Source organism: Podarcis cretensis (genome assembly GCF_951804945.1).
Source record: "Podarcis cretensis genome assembly, chromosome: 12".
Classification (NCBI taxonomy): domain Eukaryota; kingdom Metazoa; phylum Chordata; class Lepidosauria; order Squamata; family Lacertidae; genus Podarcis; species Podarcis cretensis.
Window position 1 is genome coordinate 48,674,202 of NC_137181.1, and position 23,662 is coordinate 48,697,863.

The 23,662-nt window shown below is 43.1% G+C and overlaps 1 protein-coding gene and 1 long non-coding RNA gene across 3 annotated transcripts in view; one reads left to right on the forward strand and one right to left on the reverse strand.

Annotated features, from left to right (window-relative positions):
- The window catches only part of LIMD1 (LIM domain containing 1), a 49,907-nt gene that overhangs the window by 12,557 nt on the left and 13,688 nt on the right, over nt 1–23,662 (reverse strand). For both annotated transcript variants that reach the window (XM_079947286.1, XM_079947285.1), the window contains exon 3: nt 8,017–8,118. In XM_079947286.1, the coding sequence (XP_079803412.1) occupies nt 8,017–8,118 (102 nt within the window). The remainder of the gene's footprint in view (nt 1–8,016; nt 8,119–23,662) is intronic.
- Nucleotides 17,172–18,858, forward strand: LOC307199588. The gene is made up of 2 exons (XR_013832087.1): nt 17,172–17,859; nt 18,195–18,858. It is a non-coding gene; the product is annotated as an uncharacterized lncRNA (long non-coding RNA).

Below are 23,662 nucleotides of genomic sequence, written 5' to 3' on the forward strand. Positions count from 1 at the left end.
CACAGCTATCCCAGAAGCCAGAACAGCAAGAGGGATTGCTGCTTTCACTGCGCAGCGATCCCTCTTGCTGTTCTGGCTTCTGAGATACAGAATATTTTTTTTTCTTGTTTTCCTCCTCCAAAAACTAGGTGCGTCTTGTGGTCTGGTGCGTCTTATAGAGCGAAAAATACGGTAACTATGATTTCAGTACTGGGCAAAACATATATATATATCTCTTCCTAAGCTTTTACCGTATTTTTCGCTCTATAAGACACACTTTTCCCCTCCTAAAAAGCAAGGGGAAATGTGTGCGAGTCTTATGGAGTGAATGCTCTGCTCAGCGCTCCCTTTAAAGAGCCATGTGGAGCGTGTGCGTGGGGTCACTGCCCTGAGATCCTGCTCGCTGCCCTGGCTTCTGGCTTAGCCGCACAAAGCCTCCGCAGGGCAGGCAGGAGCCTTCATACCTCTGCCCTGCAGTGGCTTCGCTCAGCTATCCCTGGTTTTTGCGGGAGATGGGGGAAGGGACAGAGCTTGCGGCTCTGTCCCTTTCCCCCACCTCCCAGAAAAGCCCCCCCAAGAGCCGCGCTCCCTTTAAAGAGTGTGTGGCTCTTGCGGGAGGTGGGGAGAAAGCCAGTAGGCTTGCTTTCACTGAAGCCAGGAGGGCAAGATCAGTGCGCACCAATCCCACTTGCTCTCCTGGTTTCAGGGATAACCCCGCAAGGCCTCCTGAGCGAGGATGGAGGAGCGCTCCATCCCTCTTAGCTCAGGATGCTTTGCATTGCTTTTTTATTTCTTGTTTTCCTCCCCTAAAAACTAGGTGCGTCTTATGGTCCGGTGCGTCTGATAAGAGTGAAAAATACGGTATATGCTGCCAACTTTTTGAGCTGCACTGTTTGAAGCTGCTATTTGTGTGTGTTTATTGCTTCAATTCTTTATCACAAGTTGTGCTATTTTGTGGTTTTGTTTTGCAACATTTGTAATTTTTAAAAAAAATCCTTTCGTAAGAAACCCTAGGAATGCTGACTGACCAATAGAGGAAAGGATGCATGCTTGTTTGTTTATATAAGTATTTATATACCCAGTCCCCTTGCAAAACACTGGAGCAGTGTACAACAACATGAAAACATTTAAAAGCGAGCCAAAACAATCATTAAAATGACTGATGACTGGCTACTCCTACTCAAGAGAATGACAGGCCTAGACAGCATCTTGAGAAGTAGAGACATCACCTTGCCAACAAAGGTCCGTATAGTTAAAGCTATGGTTTTCCCAGTAGTGATGTATGGAAGTGAGAGCTGGACCATCAAGAAGGCTGATCGCCGAAGAATTGATGCTTTTGAATTATGGTGCTGGAGGAGACTCTTGAGAGTCCCATGGACTGCAAGAAGATCAAACCTCTCCATTCTGAAGGAAATCAGCCCTGAGTGCTCACTGGAAGGACAGATTGTGAAGCTGAGGCTCCAGTACTTTGGCCACCTCATGAGAAGAGAAGACTCCCTGGAGAAGACCCTGATGTTGGGAAAGATGGAGGGCACAAGGAGAAGGGGGCGACAGAGGATGAGATGGTTGGATAGTGTTTTCGAGGTTACCAGCATGAGTCTGACCAAGCTGCGGGGGGCAGTGGAAGACAGGAGTGCCTGGTGTTCTCTGGTCCATGGGGTCACGAAGAGTCGGACACGACTAAACGACTAAACAACAACAACAACAAATATTTCAAGAGAAGCTTGAAAGTCAAAAGCCAGGATGCCTGCTGAATCTCTCTTGGAGGATTGTTCCACACCAATAAATGCCCCACTTCTGGTTGAGGCCAATTTAGCCTCTGAAACATGGGGGACAACTAACAGTGCTCTTCCAGAATATCTCTGTTATTGGGATATTTGAAATAAATAAATCACTGAGCAATCAGAAGCAAACTGGACCTGCACATAGCCATTTTATCACTTTACATTTTATTTGGTTTTATAATTGATTCCGGGGCTCACCTATCATAAAACTATAGCTCAAATTATTCCCTGATATTGTGTATGGATCATATTCTGCTAAGGCCCATGTGTTCTGGGCACTGAATTCCACATTTACAGAGCGTTTCTCCATCCCTCTATGCAGGGATGCAGTTTTACTGGAACGTTGCAAGATGTCCCTGAAAACTCTGGGTCCAAATCTCAAGGACCAGCCTGAGAGTCACAAAAGAAAATGTGCCTCAGGAACCCAAGCCAGTTGGGTCTCAATTCAATGGTTTAAAAAGCTCAAACGGTTATCAAAACAAGCAGCTGTCTGAAGGCTTTTTGGCTTTTTACAGCCAATACTTTTCACAAGGGCAGGAAAAGCAAGTGAAGGGAGGACTTTGCAACCACATGAAATACTCCCACTTCAGATTATTTTTCTGGGCAATGAAAGCTCTCACTGGAAAAAAAGGACATATCTTGGATAGCTACCACTTATGTGACAGGCACAAGTCACTTAACAGAAATTCTGCATTGTGCCTGTCTTTTTTTTTTTTTAATATTTATTGAGATTTTTTAAATACAAAAGTGCAAAAATAATAAACAATAAAACATGTGTCATAACATATTTTCAGAGCTTCTTTGGACTCCCTCACGTCCCCCGCTCCCACTTGCATCATTGTAAAACTTTTTCCAGCAATTTATCAACTTGTTTACATTCTTAAGTCTCATTCATTTAATTTAGTCTACTAATTCTCCAAAAAAATTATATTTTCCTCATTTATATATCTCATTTATCATCCAGATTACGTCTAATTTAGTGGTGCTCAATTGTTTATGATCTGGCATCCTTCTTAACATCCAATTAAATTACAATGTTTTTGTAAATAAATCCTAAATTTCTTCCAGTCTTCTTCAACCCTCTCCTCTCCCAGGTCTCGGATTCTGCCGGTCATCTCAGCCAATTCCATATAGTCTATCAGTTGCATTGTGCCTGTCTTTAAACTTGGCAGCAATGATGTGGCTATGACAGAACGATGCAATTTGCACTGTTTGTTATGTTCTGTTACCGCTTAACAGAATATCAAATCTCGGATGAAAGGTGCCTGCAGCTTTATAAGCGCCAAATCCCAAGAGTCTTATGCTTCACTGTGCTGTCTCGCATAAATATGTCTGAATGTAAAAATTAAAAAATTGAAGTGCAGACGACTGGAGCCAACGCAGCTGCCAGATTAACAGTTAAAAATAAAATTAAAAAGTCAGTGCAAGCCTTCTCAGAATATGCACCACTAAGAGCTTACTCCCAAGTAAGTGGTTATAGGATTTCAGCCTAAAGCAATGTGATGTGTGGAGCTGCAGTATTCTAAAATAAGGCTCTTTTCATTGTTATGAAGCTGTGATATTTTGAAATATAAGACATTCTCTTACTTGAGAGACATAATACGGTTCTCAAGAGACAGAGGTTGTGCTTTATTGCATCAGACCACCTGCATACCTCTTTGAAGACATGCACTGAGGGTAAATTCTGCTTACTATGATGTCCTCTCATAGAAATGTCAGACAGCTTAATTTATGGGCTTCTCCAGAGACAGCTAATTACTACTACAGAGAGGCTGGGTCCTGAACTCTTGGTTCCTAGCAATACTTCAAGTCCACTGTCTGCTATACTCATCCATTTCACTGCCAGCCAGAGTTCATGCACGAAATAACCATGTTGGTATTTCTACTGTCCTTTTTTACTGACTATAATTACAGGACACGTTTTCCCTTTGCAGTTTGTAATTAAAGATTTGATGCCTGTCGCTTGTGCATGGCTGATCCATTTAAGCAACAGCTCTCATTCCCTCATACTTAAGACTTAACAGTAGCATGTTTTTATCTTCTAGATGCCCCCTCTTTATTATACAATGGACAGCAGGGCCCATATAATCAAAATGAATTTTGGACTTTGGACCTCTGTAATATAAAATTCAGATTACCAAAAAGAACCTAACTCCACTGAACACTGTGGTACTCAGTTTCATTTACGTCAAAGGAGATGTTTTATTCGGTCTGAACATGCTCCTGAACCCACATCAGGGAAATAGCAAATCAGTCGCCATCCTCCCTGTGGTCGGCATCAATCCCTTCGACTTTTGACTGTTTCCTATTTTTGTGCTGGTTCTGCCCATGCTTATTACCCTAGTTCAAAAAGAAACCAAAACAAGCCCAAGCCAACAAGGCAGACAAGAGAACATTTCTCTCATCAGCATTTGAGTTAGATCTCTGAAGATTTTAACATAACTAGCTAGGTACTCAATACATTTCCCCAAAAAAATGTACAGCGGGGATTTGGGAAAAGTTTGAAGTTCATGGAAACTGAAAATAGTATTTTAAATATTAATTCTGAGGGCAATCATCCCAACTGTACTCCAGGTGAAGGTCCATGGAATGATAGAGTTTTATGGTGAATCTAGCTTTGTCTTTGTCTTTGAGTTGACATCTTGGGGGGGGGGGGAGTGAAGGGGATTTTCATTAATTAAAAGCATTTACATCCACTTTTCCACCTCAGAAGTATATGGGGGGTTGTTCAGTGAAATAAAACCAGGTCCATTGCTTATCTCACATTCTCTAACGTTTTCCTGGAAACTCATTATATCAGAAGTCATGTATAATGCTACAAAAGCATAATGCTCTAATGTCAACAAAGATACATCAATACAACCATGTTAAACCATGTTTAAAGATGAAAATGAGTAAGAACTAAAATACAAAAAAGACTCCAACCCTCCTCTGATGTAGGTACTATCCCTTTCCTCAACAATCATTCTCACCTCTGTTATTAAGGACAGAACACCAAAAGAACAAAATTCTACCATTTCTATTTGCTGGCATAACTCACCCCCTTTCCAAGATGTGAAAAACTTCAGGCTCCAATTGTGGATTTTATGATTTACCTAACATCTGGAACATCAGTTCCCATGCATGTCAAACGTCTTCTTTTTCGTTTCTAAGCCTTTTACCTCCCCTAATTTCTTTCAGTCATTTAAAGTACTTCCTCTGCACTTTTTTCCTTGGCTCTCATCGTTCCTATCATGACCTCATGGTTCAAGACAGCTCAAAATATGACAAACATATGACACGAAAATGCCAAGTCTATGTGGCTTATACGACATCGCTGGGAAGAGTTTGCGTTCCAAACAAATGTGTGAAACTAGACTAGTATCAAAGGGTCTCATGGGACTGGCTGTAACACACGACGCCTCATCTTCCCTCTGACGCAAACCCTTTGCACAAGAGAAATGAGGTCACATCCCTTTTTGCATTTGTTACAGCCAGTCCCATGAGCAATTCCTGAAGCAAACCCAAGTACTGGAGTCCTCAGCCATAGCTCTTGCCTCCTAAACTAGCCCTCAAGTTATAAAAGCCTGTCCAAGAGAGAATACAAAGCGACTTCCTGTATACCCATGTAAATATGCCTGAGAGCTCCAATTTGATTGTTGACTCCTTGGGCACTTTAAGGTTGCAGATCTATCATTTGCATTTTTACTGAGGGCAATGCCAATGCAACAGCCTTGTAATGGCTAGCAAAATATGGCAGAGTCCCATTCGCCTAGAGAGGATTAATTCTGACATTCATTTGATACGGAATAATACTAATTATATATGCAGTGCATTTACCCTCAATGCCAAAATACAAATCCCCACATAAAAACCTAAGCATACTTTTTTGCACACAAGTGTGACTAAAATAAATGGGGTTGACCTCCAAGGGTACAACCTATTTATAGTGTAGAATTTAGAACATTTGTAGCTCTGGGCAGCTAAGCCCACTTATTTAAATATTTTTAAACAGAAGCCTAATCAAGATGAGGACATGGGAGCAGTTTAGGTTTAAAAGGGAATCTATGGTATCAGATAACGTCACTCATGCCAACGTGCTCCACTGTCATGCAGAAAGTTCTTCCTGATGTTTAGTCCAAATCTCCTTTCTTGTAACTTGGATCCGTTGGGCAAGTCCGTCTGGCCTGGGACATGGCAGTTTCCCAAAGGAGAAGGTCACTAAAAGCAGACAAGCCCCTTGGGAAGACAGCTTGTCCACCAGTAGTAGTGTTCATAGGAACATGGGAAGCTGATATGGAGTCAGAACCCTTTTCCCCATCTAGCTTAGCACTGTCTATACCAGGTGTTGCTGAACTACAATTCCCATTAGCCCCAAAGGACCTGGCCAACAGTTAGGGATTATGGGGCTTGTAGTTCAGCAACCTATGGTGGGCCAAAGGTTCTCCACATCTGGTCTACACTGCCTAGCAGCTCTCCAGGTTTGAGGAAGGGCTCTCTCCTAGCCGTAGCTGGAGACGCCAGGGTGTCAGGGACCAGGCAGAGGGGGAATGGTGGAGACCGCCTCCCTAGCCCAACCCTTCCAGAGAAGAAGGAGACAGTTGAGAATTACAACAGGGGGTTGTGGGAGATCACAGCTCAGAGGCAGATGAGGGGGAAAGCTGGGAAATAATGGGAGAGGAGGAAGAAGAAACACCAGAGGAGGGGGGAAGAACAACTGATGGACACAGCGTCTTTAGAAAGCATTCCAGACCCCCCTCTTCCAGAACCCAGCGAGCATTGAAAGTAGGAGAGCAAAGAGCTCAAAGGCAGAAGGCACTTCTCAGCACCCGTAGTGATGACACATGAAGGAGAGGGAGATGGTGGAGACTCACTTGTGGCAACGCCATTATTCCAAGAGGTTGCATTCCCAAGCCTCTCTCTGTGAATACTGAATAAAAAGCAGTTGGTACTTTTCCTTGTCTTATCTGTTCCTGACAACCTGCCATGGGGGTTGGATCCACTGTTGCCTGACACAGGGATTGAACCTGAAGCTTCTGGTTCGTAAATCTGATTCTATACCTCTGAGCTACATCTCTCCCCTCCAAAATGCCAGCCATGAGGTGTATTCTTTGGCACACATTCGTTTTGCATGAGGTGTCGACTCCCCACATCTCACACTGGAACCCTTTGCAAGTTTCAGAGGTTCTCCAGTGGACAAGTTGCTATGAAAAGGTTCCCTGAAAGTAGAAGTCTGAAAAGCCTGTGTGCTAAGCCTTCGAAACCGGTGTAAGATGACAAGAGCTTGTGTTTCAACTATTATTGAAGAGATGCTTATATAAGCCTGCAAGGCACGAGTAAATTTAGAGATTTATATAAAACGCATTCCCGGAAACAGTGAAGCATTTATCGTAACTATGAGTACAAGAAAGAATGGAATCCCTATTTTGGGAAGTGAGGTACAAGGTCCTAAGTATATATACTAAAGAGCCAGGTGGCCTGTACTGCCACTGAATACACACTAACAAACATCCCTCTAAATATAAACAGGTATGACTAAAATAGTTGTCTCAATGGAAAGAGACAGAGACCATGAGAGTGGAGCGCTCTCTATTTCCAGCAGAACCATAAACGTATTATTATAGGACTCCAAACACTTGCTAACTCTCTGTAAAATGGTTACTCTTCCATCTATGAAATCGGGAGCAGGGGAAGAGAAAATCTAACCACCAATCTAACATCAGAGAAGCTTATTTCCCAATTCTTGGTTGGAGTCCCATCTACCAGTATGAGAAGGAGGTTGTTCGCCTGATTTTTCAGCCCACTGGCTGAATATTTTCCTCAGTCCAGCTGCTGAAGATGGTCAACAATGTACTGGCTCTGGCCCCAAAACTGGGGAGAATATGACTGAAGACGTTGGCTGTCATAATCAAAAAGAAGAGACAAAGATGTGGGAAGACTGGATAGATATTCCAGGAGTTCACCATGCAATTAAAAATCCCTTCCTAATTAAAAGGAGGCAAAGATTGTGCCAGGAATGCAAAAGTGCTGAGGGCTTAGGTCTCCCTGCTCCTGCATATCTGCAGAAGTGCACATGTGAAAGAAAAAAATGATGAAGAGTTAAGGCAGCATTTTAGGAGCCTCTGCTAAGTTTTGGAGATCAGCAGACACCTGACTTTGCTGACCCCTGACATCAGGTTTGTGCTCATTTTTTTCACTGCAAGGCACACGTTTTCTGCAAATCTTGTCTCGCCTGTAAACAGAGAAGCTTTTCCTTGATATAACAGATACTTACTACATGCCCCACAGGTAAAGCATCCGTCGTGGTAGAGATTCCCCATTGCCTGGCAAGCTTGGTTTGCGCCATATACACCTTTGTTGCACTTCACGCAGGTTCCTAAAGAAGACACAAACACAGGTCAGATGAAGACTCCGTAACACTTAAGTAGTAATCCAAGCATGGGAGAAATAGAGTATACCCACAAGAGGCAGGTGTATATTATGGTTTGGTTTAGAAACCAAGCTGGTGGGAAAACATAGTTCCAAACATAAAAAGCATAAGGGTGTTCAATGTACTAGTTTATTTATAAAGGCAGATAGCTGGGAACAAGCAAACATACTTTTAGGAGGTAAAATTGTTTCACTTATCTGAAGCACATTCTGTTCATTTCTATGATCTGTTTACCCTAATAGTGCTCACAGATTTATTTTTTAAAATTACTGTCTTAGGTAGCTTGATGTGAACAAGTAGAAAGTTGCACCCTTTTTCTTCTTCTTTTTGCCAATTGCCAAAAGAACAAAGTGGCTCAACTATAAGGGGATTTTTCTTCCTTCAAAATCACATGTTTATCCTCATTTCAAGGCCACACTAGGAAGCGTTTCATATACCCTGTGGGTATAGGACGGTATATAAATTCAATAAAAATAGATCGATAGACAGGTAGATAGATGACAGACAGACAAACAGACAGATAGTTTCTGTATTCTGGTTTTTGCTTTCACAAATACATATGGTCTGTTCTTACCCATTTCCATCTGGAACAGTGTTTTCCCAGACTTGGGTCTCCAGCTGTTTTTGGACTACAAATCCCATCATCCCTAGCTAGCAAGACCAGTGGTCAGGGATGATGGGAACTGTAGTCAGATAAACAGCTGGAAACCGGAGTTTGGGAAACACTGACCTGGAAGCTCCAAAACAAATAGAACCAGAAGGGCGTATTTTGAAATCCCATGCCATTCTAGAGCTTAATTTTAATGTAGCTTGATCACAGACCTCAAAATTCAGTAGTTACAATTTTCACAAGGCCTGTCAAATTGCTCTTCTGGTCAAAGCTAACTGCTCTGACATCAGACTGGTAGGCCCAAATCTGCCAGACTAGGGCATCTGTGACATCAAAACACTAAGTCAGCAGGAGTAAGGCAGAGAAAATATGGTCAAAGGCAGAAATGGCTCTTCTACGGAGTTTCCAATTAACAGTACTGGTTGAGATGCTTGTACACCTATGGGCAAAACAACATGCAAAACAACGTAAGCAGTTAAGGTGCTTTGTAGAGGTTTGCTTTGTCAGCAGTGTAGAGAGCTGAAGCAGTTGTGGGAACAGCTTTCAAATCTCTTTTGCAAAAACCGTGGGAATCCGTGGTGTTGCACAATAATAATAAAAAGAACCCTAATGTTAATTTGCTACTCTTGATCAAAGATCCTGCAGGTGCCACATGTTGAAAAACGTGTGATTTTTTAAAAAGGTTTGCATTCAACACCTTTTTTTTTAAAACACTCTACAAAACTTGCCTCCTCAGTTTACAGTGAATATTCTACAGCTAAAAGGTGTGGAGGAAGGAGGGGTTGTGAAAGTATGGTCTTTCAATTAAGTCTGTGAAAGGTGCTACAACCCTTTCCCCTCTTAATAGCACCAGCAGTATTTTGCCGTGAATAAAAGTACTGTCTTTTGCTTCTAAGGCTATATACGTATTTATAGCCGTCATCATTCATCACTTTCATGCAAGCATCACAAGTAATGTTCAGTAAAAAATAGCTAAAAACAGTTCAAAACAACACAAAAACCAGCAGATATGTTGAACAAACCAAATCAAAATGGCGGAGACCCATTCATCCAACTGGGAAATAGGACTTCAACTGTTTCCACAAAACACAAATGATGGCTGCCTGTCATATCTCAACAAGAATGCTATTTTACATATATAAAGAATAGTTATGACATTATGATCCTTGTGATAGGATCTCGCCTTCTTAAAAAAATAACAGATGGGTATTTGAATTTTCTTGTCTCATGGAGCGAACAGCAGCAAACGGCCTCGGCCCAGTATACCTGAACAGTGGCGTAGCGTGGGGGGTGCAGCCTCGGGCGCAGGCTGTAGCAGAGCCCCATGTCTCACGGAACCGACAAGCTGTGCGCGCGTCCGGGCTGAAGGCGTCTGGCAGGCAGCGGCTCTCAGCGTTCACCACGGTCCCCGCGCGTCAGGGCCGCGGAGGGCGCGCCAGGCAGCCCCTTCTCACAGCCCCGCTGCAGCTGCTGGGCCATGTTGCATTTTCCTCACCTCTCTGCCCTCCTCCTCCTCCTCCGGGCAAGCGGCCTCGTTTGGGCGGCAGCACCAGCGGCAACTCGCCTCAGATCACCTGACACGGACCTGCTGCCGCCGTCGTGGCTACCTTACTGTAAATACCCCAGCCCAGGCGGCAGCAAGAAGAAGCTGGCAGCGGCGGCAGGTTAGGGGTTAGGGGCGCAAATTACTTGCCTTGCCCCGGGTGCTGACAACCCACGCTATGCCGCTGTACCTGAAGGAGAATCTCCACCCACATCGTTCAGCTCCAAGGGCCTTCTGGTGGTTCCCTCCCTGCAAGAAGGGAGGTTACAGGAAACCGGGCAGAGTGCCTTCTCAGTAGTGGCACCCGCCCTGTGGAACGCCCTCCCATCAGATGTGAAGGAAATAAACAACTATCTGACTTTTAGAAGACATCTGAAGGCAGCCCTGTTTAGGGAAGCTTTTAATATTTGACGAATTATTGTATTTTAATATTTTGCTGGAAACTGCCCAGAGTGGCTGAGGAAACCCAGCCAGACAGGCGGAGTATAAATTATTATTATTATTATTATTATTATTATTATTATTATTATTATTGGAATAGGGGACGGGATTAAGCACTCTTCTCCCTTCAACAGATTCCCCCAATCCCTCTCCCAACACCGGCCTACTATTAAACCTTTAAGGCACATACAGACCCAACCAAGGATTTCTCTGTGTTGCATCTGCTTGCTTACTCAGATGTTTATCCGGACAAGCATTTGGCAAAGATCATTTTAGCAGAAAACTCACCAACAAGTGGTACCTAACACCAAGGAAATTAGCACTAATACGCCCAGGAACCTCACCAAAATGCTGGAGAGGGTGCACCTCCACAGGCACATACATACAAATGTGGTGGGAGTGCCCCAAAACCCAACTATTTTGAACTACAGCCATACAAGAAATATGTAAAATAACTAAGCAAGTATTAGAAATCACCCCAGAACTGGCTCTACTAAACATACTCCAAGACAATAATGCCCACTCACATCACAAAGAACTCATAGCCCACCTTCTCTCAGCAACCAGAAACACCATAGCCAGATACTGGAGAGACCTGTCAGGAGTAAACGTGGACCAATGGTACCAAATAGTATGGGAAACAGCCCTACTAGAAAAATTAACCAATAAACTGAAACTGACACGGGGACAAATAGAATAAGACACCTTCACCCCGGTATGGCTCTCCTTTATCACATACACAGCTCAACACGTAACTTGAAAAAATACATTGCACATACCTTTGTAGACCAAGAAAACTTTAATAAAAATATTTTTTTAAAAAAACCAACAAAAAACTGTGAAGTGTGAATACGAGGAACAGGTTTTTGGAAACATGTGCATCATTACAGGTCACACTCATCAGAGAGCAGGGATTGGCTGTTGTTTCCAATGAGTGTGTTGCTATGTGATGCACATGTTGATTCATCAAAACAATAAAACAAAATAAGAGCTGCTTCCAAGGTTTCTTTAATTTTTTATTGCAAGTACTTTTCCAAATCATAATGCATAATGACTTATCAGAAGGCAGATACGGATATCAAAGAAAACCTAGGGACTCCTCTGTTTACTCATCTGTTTCTCACAAGTGACTTGGGAGAACATCCCAAGACTTGAAATCATAATCTGGGGAGTGGCAATAAGATTCCTCTAGAGAGGCAGCTAATTTAAATCGTGATTTACTTCTCTCCAGCACTGGATATTTCTCAATAAATCAGCTACTGGGAAGAGTACCAAGTCCACAGCTCTTCCCTTTCCCAGACTATTTCTTGAAATGAAGTTTCACTATCCCATGCCAGATTGGTTTCCTGCAGTAATTTCCAGATCGAAGAACAGATGTTTTCTGCTGGTGGCAATGCAGAGAATTAGGGTGGGCCCGATTCTCAGGGCCGTTTACTTAAAGGACACAAGCCCAGGACTCATATGATGTGTTGAGTTGAACGGCAAGAGCCTTTTGCATCTTGTGACTGCAGAAGATGTTGTCACAAGACAGCGCATTCGCTTTTATTTTCCTTCTACCACCCAAAAATGGACACACACCAAATTCCACTCTTCTGCTAAGTGCCTGCACACTGCTTTCACTTTACCATTGCAGTTGTTTCTCTCCTTCTTGTATGTTACACTGGAAACAGACTTAATGGAACCAGTAATAAGTTCTTTGTTTGATAAGCATTCTGGGGGTAAATACAGTGGTACCTTGGGTTAAGAACTTAATTCGTTCTGGAGGTCCGTTCTTAACCTGAAACTGTTCTTAACCTGAGGTACCACTTTAGCTAATGGGGCCTCCCACTGCCACTGTGCCACCGCCGCATGATTTCTGTTCTCATCCTGAAGCAAAGTTCTTAACCCGAGGTACTATTTCTGGGTTAGCAGAGTCTGTAACCTGAAGCGTCTGTAACCCGAGGTACAACTGTAAGTCCATTAAGGAAGAAAAGAAATATGCCAAATCCCACTGGGCTGTCATCATGGCTCCCTTTGGGCATTCAGGATTTCCAATGTGCCAGATTTATCATCAATTCTTTCCTAAGAAGTACCAAAATCTGGGGCACTTTGCAGTGGTACATTTACTTGCATATTGTGCATGAACAATTACAATTACATTCTAGTCACATGTGCAGGTTACATTGCAGAAGCAGCACATATATGCAAAAATTGCATATAGTCAAAATTACCTTTCATTTTGGGGTCTGGAGCTGTGGGGGCCCTTAAGTTTGGAGGGACTTTGAAACGTGCCTTTAAATATTTTCTGGACTACACTATTGATTGTGGGGAATGGGCCGATCTGCTGAGGAGAGATGGAGATATTTTTGAGTTGGAACATCCCCGAGACCTGCTCCTCAATGAGAAAGGAAAGGAATTAAGAAAGAGATCAACAAAAGATAAGGTAAAGTGCAAGTACAAACAAGAGGAAGATCTGCAGAAGGGACATGGAAAAGACTTAAGAGCCTCGGACATAAGATTACTAGGTTGATGGACTAGATGGAACGGACAGTAAGGACTGACATAACCCGAGACCAGGAGAAGAGACACTGGAGGAAGATTGGATTTTTTTTTTTTTTTTTAAAAACTTATATTGGGAATTAGTGTAAAATTAATGAGCATTAGGAAAATGTTGGAATGAAAATATTTGGCTTTAGTAGAAATTATATAAGGAATTATGTACAAATAAATATTAAGTGTTAAGCTTTAAGGTATTTTATAGAAAGATAAGGTTAAAATAAATTAAGGTAAATTGGATGACAGAATAAAGTGAAAGATGGAAAGGATTTGTTAACTAATAGGTTAGACTGTTAAGACAAATTACTCAATAAAAATTGAGAAAGATGGAAAGAATTTGCTGAAACAAATAACTAAACTAGAACACAAAAAGGGAGGTGTGAGGAGGTCGATGAAACAAGTAAATGAAGGATGGAGATACAGTGATGCCTCGCAAGACGAAAAGAATCCGTTCCGCGAGTCTCTTCGTCTTGCGGTTTTTTCGTCTTGCGAAGCAAGCCCATTAGCGGCTTAGTGGATTAGCGCTATTAGCGGCTTAGGGGCTTAGCGGATCAGCTGATAAGCGGCTTAGCGGATCAGCTGATAAGCGGCTTAGCGGATCAGCTGATAAGCGGCTTAGCGGATCAGCTGATAAGCGGCTTAGCGGATCAGCTGATAAGCGGCTTAGCGGCTTAGAAAAAGGGTGGGGGACCCGCAGGAACTCGCAAGACATTTTTGTCTTGCGAAGCAAGCCCATAGGAAATTCGTTTTGCGAAGCACCTCCAAAACGGAAAACCCTTTCGTCTAGCTGGTTTTCCGTCTTGCAAGGCATTCGTCTTGCGGGGCACCACTGTATGGAATATTGTATGTGTGTGTTTTTGTTTTTTTAATTGTTATTGGTGTATTGGTTTTTATGTGGTTTTTTTTTCTTTTTTGATGTACTGTTATGTATGTTTTGTTAATTTTTTGTTGTTCCCTCTTTTGCTTTTTTTGCAATTTTTGAAACTTCTAATAAATATCATTTGAAGAAAAAAAAATTACCTTTCATTTTACCTGGTGGCTAGGAGAAAGTCCCTCTCTGTGTTTCTGCTGGCTCCCCTCATCTCCATATGTGAGCAACGAGGAGAAATGAGGCAGGCAGAGAGAGTCATAAGCAGAAGACTGGGATGAAGCTGCAGCCAAGAGTGTATACCTTCATTATTGCAAGTTAAATGTGCGTGTGATGCAACTCGACTTTGCTTGTTACGAGGCTTGTTAAAGACTTAAGTGGCAGACAGAAGACAGCTATGTATTCTGTCGTACACTACTAGAGTCCACCCCCCCCAATTTCTCCAATAAAGAGTAGGGGGGAAACCAGCCATCTCACCATTGTTTACATCAGCCAAGTGAAAGAAGGCCGACCAAGATTTGAGGAGGAAGCCGTGCCGTGCAATCTCAGCGTGCAGGATATCTGCTCTTGTGAAATACGCAGATCAATCATGCAACTTGGAATATGGCCTGAAAGAACTACTTCAAGCTGAGAGCAACATTTATTTTTTTATGTACTGTAAGAGTCAAATTATTATATCTTTTACAGTAGACAATATATCATCCTTTGCAACCAAACAGGGGGAAAAAGAAAAGAAAAATAGCATCTCTGTGTAGAACAGGCCTTAATTCTACTAGCGTTCCTCAGTTCTACTAGCACTCCTTAATTCTACTATAGCATTCTCCTATATAACCTATTCTTTCCCATTTTTATATGCTTCTTCTCAGAATCTAAGCTTTATGATGAACAACCTGACTTTCTCTATTCTCTTGCTTGCATTTCTATGTCCATTGCAACTTCCTGCCATCAGAATACCCTCTCACCCAACACCTGATTTTCCTACAATCAAGCGTGTCCTCTGACATGTGTTTACTTTGACTTTTCTTCAAATTTGACTCTTCTTCCACCTTCTCTTTCCTTTACTTCCCAACATGCCTTGTCCTTGATTAGACTGTAAGCCTACAGGCAGGACTATTTATTTTTAGATGCTTACAGCATCAAGTATGATTAGGCACTTCATAAAACAACATGAACACCAGCTTCTGAGTAAAGATGCTTGAGGAATTTAATTTATGTGCGTTTTGAAGCAGTGGCCTCATCCACACCTCCCAGATTAATATGCAGATTGGAATATAATTATTCTTCAGATTTTGTATGCATCAGAAATTTGTGATACAGTTCTCGGTGAGTACCAAAATGCATTTTTAAATGTGCATTTCAGGACAAAAATACATCTTTAAGTACAAATTTCTGTGAAGGCCTTTTTTAAAATGCAGATAAATGTGGAAATAAAATTAATAAAATTAATATCCATCTCTAGTTTGGTCCCACCACAGTGACAAAGTGAAAGTGCATGACATATTTTGCAATTCCATTAGATGCATACAGCTTTGTCCAAAGACCGTGTGCCCGTTTTATCTGAAAACAAATTTATTCTGATAACAGAAATAAGGTTCGCTAGGGTTTTGAATAGCACTACCAGTGGGGGAGGGATGCAGGTGGCACTGTGGTCTAAACCACTGAGCCTCTTGGGCTTGCTGATCAGAAGGTTGGCAGTTTGAATCCCCACGATGGGGTGAGCTCCCGTTGCTCGGTCCCTGCTCCTGCCAACCTAGCAGTTCAAAAGCACGTCAAAGTGCAAGTAGATAAATAGGTACCACTCCGGTGGGAAGGTAAACACCGTTTCCGTGCGCTGCTCTGGTTTCGCCAGAAGCGGCTTAGTCATGCTGGCCACATGACCCGGAAAAACTGTCTGCGGACAAACGCCGTCCCCCTCGGCCTGTAAAGCGAGATGAACACCGCAATCCCAGAGTCGTCTGCAACTGGACTTAACTGTCACGGGTCCTTTACGTTTTACCGGGGGTGGAGGGCGACTATCTGCTACTTTTATCAAAACAATGCAATATAATGGAGTCATTAAAACTGGTGTCACAAGATTATGAAGTCAACCATCAAATTTTACCCAGAAAGGTTACAGTGATTTTTTCTTAAATGCAGAAGTAGTGCTTCAGAGGGCTCGGGGAATACCGTCAACTTCAACAACAAAACCCACACCATTCTCCAGAGAAAATACCTGAGACTGAAAACCCCCATCTGCACTATTTACTGGATTTACTGGATGGCTCAGCTGGCTAGAGTATGATACAGATGACACCATGGTTGCAGGCATATTCCTGCCTTGTAGGGGCCTAGACTAGATGACCCTCAGGGTCCTTATCCAACTCTACAATTCTATATAACCGATTCCTTGATTTAAAGCAGTATTGCACCGTTTTAAACTGCCACGGCTTTCCCTCAAAGCATGCTGGGAAGTGTATTTTGTTTAAGGATGCTGAGAGATTCCCATTTCCCTCACAGAGCTACAGTTCCCAGACTTCCCCTCTGGAAACTGTAGCCCTGTGAAGGGGAATATGGGGCTCCTAACAACCCTTGGCTTTTTCAGACCCATCATCCAGGAAACCAAAGAAGCAAATGGCTGTGCCCACCCTGCTCTTCAAAAGGACAGCAAAAGGGGGCATGTCAGGTTTTGAGACAATGTCTTGTCTTGTGCCTAACCTTAGAGCTCTGCTTTGAACTCCCGAAGCATGTAATCTGCAACTTGATCTATCCTTAAACTGTGTACAGTGGTACCTCGGGGTTAAGAACTTAATTCATTCTGGAGGTCCGTTCTTAACCTGAAACTGTTCTTAACCTGAGGTACCACTTTAGCTAATGGGGCCTCCCGCTGCTGCCGCCACTGCCCAATTTCTGTTCTTATCCTGAAGCAAAGTTCTTAACCCTGAGTACTATTTCTGGGTTAGCGGAGTCTGTAACCTGAAGTGTCTGTAACCTGAAGGGTCTGTACCATGAGGTACCACTGTAGCGATTAAAGTCACTGGGAATACTTGATCTGGGAGGTTGAATACCCTGTATTCACATGTGGGAGCCAGGGCAGGTACTGGTTGGCATGTCCACCAGCTGCATCTTGGCCCTTACTCTACTTAAGTGATAACACAAATGCCTTTAATCGTAGCCAATGACATCATGCCAATTTAAATTCCTGCACAAGATAGATATGGTCAGCAATATTAGACATGCTCTCCCCTTCCCATCTACTGTCTTGTCTCTCTGGCCAATTCTCCAACTGTGGCCCATCCTAATAGAGGAATCTTCAGCACAGATGATGCCTTGACTACTGCAATGCTGCCTCATACATTAAGCATGTGAGAGGGAACATACCTTCCTCGCTGCCTCACATAGTCAGAGCATCTCTGCAAAAGTGACTGAGCACCAAAAGAATGTTGGCATGGTATATTAATTCAGCAGCAAATCTTCTTCTTAACCACCAAGCTGTTTCCATTCACACAACTCAAAAAACCCCCCAGAACCTCTGCTCCTATGTCAGAGTTATTTAAACCTCAGAAGCCAAATGTAGGTGAGGCTATTTAAACATGAGCAGCAGCATGAGTAGCAATGATGTATTCTCTATTAGACTGCATAATGACTTCAAGCTAGCTTCTAAAGCAGTTATCTAGCATAAACACCCTGCTTTCAACTATTCTGTGCCTATAGGTAAAGGTAAAGGGACCCCTGACCATTAGGTCCAGTCGTGACCAACTCTGGGGTTGTGGCGCTCATCTCACTTTATTGGCCAAGGGTCATGTGGCCAGCATGACTAAGCCGCTTCTGGTGAACCAGAGCAGCGCACGGAAACGCCGTTTACCTTCCCGCTGGAGAAGGTATTTATCTACTTGCACTTTGACGTGCTTTTGAACTGCTAGGTTGGCAGGAGCAGGGACCGAGCAACGGGAGCTCACCCCGTCGCGGGGATTCGAAGCGCCGACCTTCTGACCGGCAAGTCGTAGGCTCTGTGGTTTAACCCACAGCACCACCCTGCATCCCTATAGCTGACAGCAAACCCTGCCTAACCTCAATCCTTTTTCATTTCATTTCATTTCATTTCACACCTGTTCTGTTGAACAAAACACAATAGGCTTAATTGTAATTATGGTTAAAATTACTTTTGATACAAGTTGGCTATTTATAAATCGTTGTCCCACCATGAAAATTAAGTTTGTGGGCCCTCTTTATTTTTAATTAACCCCCATCATATATAGGCAGGAGAATAATCCTTTGTAATGCAGAGATTAAAAATAAATAAATTAAAGACTGAACCTATTTGTTTCTGAAGGGCAACTATTTCTAAAACGACTAAACGGATTAAAGCATAGTCATCATGAGCAACACTGTGAGCTCACAAATTCAGAATGCAACGGAGCACAACTTTTTTCATACAACACCAGACCTCTTCATCTTTTCAGGGCGTCAGTGCAACCGTTTCTCTACATTAATGCCTTTGGTCAGGAACTCACAATGGGCTCCTTTCAACTAACCCTTGCATGGATTTCTCATCATCCACAGACCACACTTCATTCTCATGAGGAATGCACACTTCCCAGCCTATCTACACCAAAAATAAACTGAACCCTGCTAGTAGAGGGTTGCAGCAACACAAGGCCTCAGAGTTTGTGCTGACCACAGTTGAGCTGCCAACAGCAGGAGCAATGTTTTTTTTAAAAAAAAAAGATAAAAACAAGTTCAATGAAATCCTGCTCTTGAGCACGTTTAAATTTGAGACTGGCTCAGAGCAGCATCTGATGCTCCACAACGGCTAACAAGTTGTGTTCAATTGCTCACCTCTATCATCAATACTGTGTATTCTCCCTCCTTCCAAACTGAAGTGTGAATTTTTGAGCCCATTCATTTTGAGAAGACATCCTTATTTTGCATGCTATTACAGTGGTACCTTGGGTTACAGATGCTTCAGGTTACAGACTCCGCTAACCCAGAAATATTACCGCGGGTTAAGAACTTTGCTTCAGGATGAGAACAGAAATCGTGCTCCGGAGGCATGGTGGAAGCGGGAGGCCCCATTAGCTAAAGTTGTACCTCAGGTTAAGAACAGTTTCAGGTTAAGAACAGACCTCCAGAACGAATTAAGTTCTTAACCCGAGGTACCACTGTATAGGGAAGTAGATTACATAGCGTAATCATGTGTAGTTCTCCAGTCTGCTGAAGAACCTGCAGTCTAGTATGTACTCGCAAGGACCACATAAACCTTTCTGCACTTTTATTTCATATGGTCCTTTTTCTTGTTTTGTATAATTTTCATTTAATTCTCTCCCTTCTTAGATCATATCTGTTCCAAATATTTTCTGTATTGCAAAATTACAATAATTAAAAAAACAACTCCTGTCCATCATACATCCAATGCGCTACTCACATGCCCATCTGTGAAAACAGCCAGCCTGGCAGGCTTAGGGAGAGGGCATTTTCGGCGATGACTCTATATTTGTGGGATGTTTTGCCCCATCAGTGAAAGCCTTTAAGAACGTCTGCATTCTTTGCTACTAGCCCAGAGATGGATGGAAGGAGAAGTACCAACAAAACAATGAATTGCAGACAAAAATGATGGAGTACGCAGAGATGGCGAAACTGACGGGGAAGATCAGAAACCAGGAAAATCAAGTATTTTAAAAAGACTGGAGAAAATTCTTAATTTATTTAAAAGACCACTGTAAACAGTTAAAATCATTGGCAGGGATGTAATGACACATGTAATGTGGAATTAACTATGGTAAGTATGGACATACAACAGATGGACAATGGTAAGAGATGCAGTAAATTTAATCTTAAATATGGAACCCATGGAGGGAAGGAGGGAGGTCCGAAGGTTCAAAAGAACCTTTCATTTTAATGTTTGAAATGGTTAAGTTAAAACGCATAAAATTGTGAAAAACCAATAATTAATAATTGTCAGGGACTCAGCGGGAGCGCAGGGAGGAGAGGAGATGGAGAGCGAGGGGGAGCAATCCGAGGGCAGTGTAGGAGAAGATGACAGCAGCCCGAGAGATTCCATGAGCCTCTCCAGCGAATCGGAAGATTCACAGAAGGGGGCGCCGATGGGCAGGGCAAGGGGGGACCCAAGGGGGACACCCCAGAAGCAAGGGGCCAGCGGGGACTCCCAGAGCAGCAGTTGGAAATCAGGACCAGCTTCCCCACCAGAGCGTAGTGGGGGGGAGGAGTCCCAGGTATCAGAGCCCACATATTCACCACCAGCGAGAGTAGATGAGTCAGGGTTGGCCACGCCTCCATCGGAGAGCGAGGGAACGGTCAAGAGGAAAGTTGCCGGCTGGGCGCGCGCGCCAAGTTCAAATGTACAGGCGAGCGGCACAGAAGGTAGCCCGGATAGGGAACCAGGTCCTAAAGCCTGCCGGAAGGAGGGGGAAGAATCATCCGGGTCAGCGTCAGAGGAGTCCAGAAAGGATGAAACCCTAGCGGGCAGGAGGGCCCAGAGGAGAAAGGAACTTAGGAAGAGGTGGAGCAAAGCGAGAGTCTTAAACTGGTGTGGAAGGGGCGGAGACTCAGACGGGACTTCGCCGGTCTAGGCTTTAAGACGTAGAGCTGCGCGCTGCGGCTTTGAAATGGAAACTAAACCTCAATAAAGACTTTTGTACATAGCGACAGCCTGGCGTTGGTCCTCTGTGAGCTGGGACCTAGAGGCAGCTCCGACAATAATAATTAATAAATAAGAACGTCTGCATTCTCTTAAACAGGATGCTTGCTCAGATTGTTGATCTTATGAAGTAGTTGTAGCTACAATTATTGATCAGCTCTTAGTGTTCTTGCAGGCCTTGATGTGCTTTTAGTGTTAGTGCTAGTTCTTATACTAATTTTTAGTAATATTGCCGTATTGCTTTTTGAAGATTATCATTATTTATACTGTATACTGATCAATGGAAGCTGTTGTGAGGATGTTTTTCTCTTAAATACTTTTACAGTGGTACCTCGGGTTAAGAACTTAATTCGTTCTGGAGGTCTTTTCTTCACATGAATCCTGAGGTACCACTTTAGCTAATGAGGCCTCCTGCTGCTGCCGCTGCATGATTTCTGTTCTCATCCTGAAGCAAAGTTCTTAACCCAAGGTACTATTTTCTGGGTTAGCGGAGTCTGTAATCTGAAGCATATGTAACCCGAGGTACTACTGTAATAGAAATATGAACAATAGTGTCATGGTCAAGGTGAATAAAGGAAACAAGCTATTTCTTAAAAAAAGGGAAACCCCTGACCAAGGAAACCCAGCAGAGAACGATTTGGTGCAAGGGTTATGTGCATGCACACAGCTTCTAAAAACTAGGAATCTTTGTGTCCTCCACTTACTGCTGACAGTTCACATGTGTGTGCAAAAATATTGTGTGTCAGTATGAGTCTCTCCTTGCATCGAGGTTATAGTCCTCTGTAATGCATCATAACAGCAGCTGGAAGCAAGACGTGCACATCTGTACTAGTATTCTGTGCAACCCACAATACTTGTTTACATGGCAGAACACAACCTCTGCATCTGAATGGACGGGCAGTTCATACATTCAGACTCTTCAGAGCCCTGGTAGAATGGCCACAATGTTTGAAGAGGAAAACAGAAGCAACTCATAATTTTCAATTTGGTTTTCTAGTTGTAGGGCAATTTGTCCCCGCACAAAGATGCCTCTGTTCGCCTTTAGCATCATGTGGAAAGTAAATGCCTGACTTGCATCTTAGCTTCTGAACAAGGAATCTTTGGAGCAGAGCAGGACTGAAAACATGCCTTGTGAAAATATGCCTCGGCTCTTATCAGACTTGGTTTCTTCATCATAAATCACAAGAAATGTTGTCACCGGGGAAAAACCCCACCTCATGAGGCCCACGCATCAGAAGCTTAGGAGCTGCCAGTAATGGAAACTCGATTCTCTGAAATGATTCAAAATGCCAACAGTCCCAGCCACAACGCTAACAAAATCAACAACTTTATTTCAGCTTCCTGGCTTTCTGAAGCGCTCAAGGAAACTTGCAAAAAGAACTGTCTCCCATCATTTAAATAATAATAATAAATTAAGCGAACTCTAGTCATTCTGAGTTACTAACAAGGTTGAAATGTCTGCTTGGGTGTGTCTGACTATCGTGGTAGCCTCCTCATTAAACTCTTGCTAATGTAAGATTTTTCACTATTGGGCTTCTACTCTTATCATCCCTGAACGTTGGTTATTATGCTGACTGTGAGTCCCAACACATCTGGAGGCTCCACAGGTCATCAACGGGTTAAAGTGAACCAAAATGTTGGTTTCTACTTTGTTGTATGTACACAAAATGCAGAAATGCATATTGGGACTTCCGGTCGGCGCCAGCGCTTAATGGCGGCTCTCTCCCCGATCTCCGGAGAGAGGGCTGCTTCACGAGTTCGGGTCTGACCGCTACGGCGAAGCGGGGACCCCTAAAATCACAGGCGCGGGAGCCTGTGAACAAGGAGACTCGGTGGGCACCTTTTGCTCCCCCCTTTACTGCAAAAGAGCCTTTTTAAAGGCTCCGGAGGAGCATCGGGGGATCGTGCGGTGCTGAGAGTCGCTACCCAGCCCGTGAAGTGAAGCCGCGTCGCCATAAGCGGAGAGCGCCGATTCCTTCCTGAAATCTGGACTGAAATTGAAATACCCGTAAGTAGGATTGGGAAACCTACTGGGATTACAAAAAAAAAAGTTTGAAATTTGGCTGAAAACGGGGATGGTAAATAAAGGAAGTCTGCCTCCCCCGGTTTGCATGGCTTTTAAAGCAACAGAATTGGAAAGCTGCAATTGAAGGAAAAGTAACTTTGAACTTTTGAATTACCTAACTCTGGCATTGAACTTTAATTACCCCTCCAGCAAGCAGGAGCAGGGGGGGAAGAAAAGGAAACTTGGCTTAACCTGCGTGAGAGGAAATCTAAGTGATTAATTTCTGCTGTCTCTGACTCTGGGAACAGACTGCCTGGGTGAAGCGCTTTGACAGGAACTGTCTGATAGAACCTGCTGCAAAGCAGAGAGCTTAAATAGATACAATCTTTGGGACTTTACAGATACAATTTTTGGGACTTTACAGAAATAAATACTGTTGCAATTGGAAGACTGAAAGTTTCTTTTTCCAAGAGGGCTTTTGGTTTCCTTGTTTCTTCTGCTTATTGGATATAATGTACTGCTCCCTCTAGAGGGCTGAAAGGCTACAGTTTGTAACATAGACTGTCAAATAAAAACAAGTCACTGGATTTTTCCACTTAAGAGCTGTTCCTGTGGGAACGACCTTGGGACATGAGTGGTTCCGCAGAAGACATAACAACAAGATCTAAGGCTAAAGCTGCACAAAAGAAAAGAGGTTCAATATCAGGCTTAGCTGGACAGGAGAAAGGAATAAACGCATTCATGGAATCAGTGACTCAAGCATTACTTAAAATAAATGAATCTTTAGAAAATTTGACCAAGCAGAGCACGGAGAATACCAAACAATTGACAGAACTTACAACAAAATTGGACTT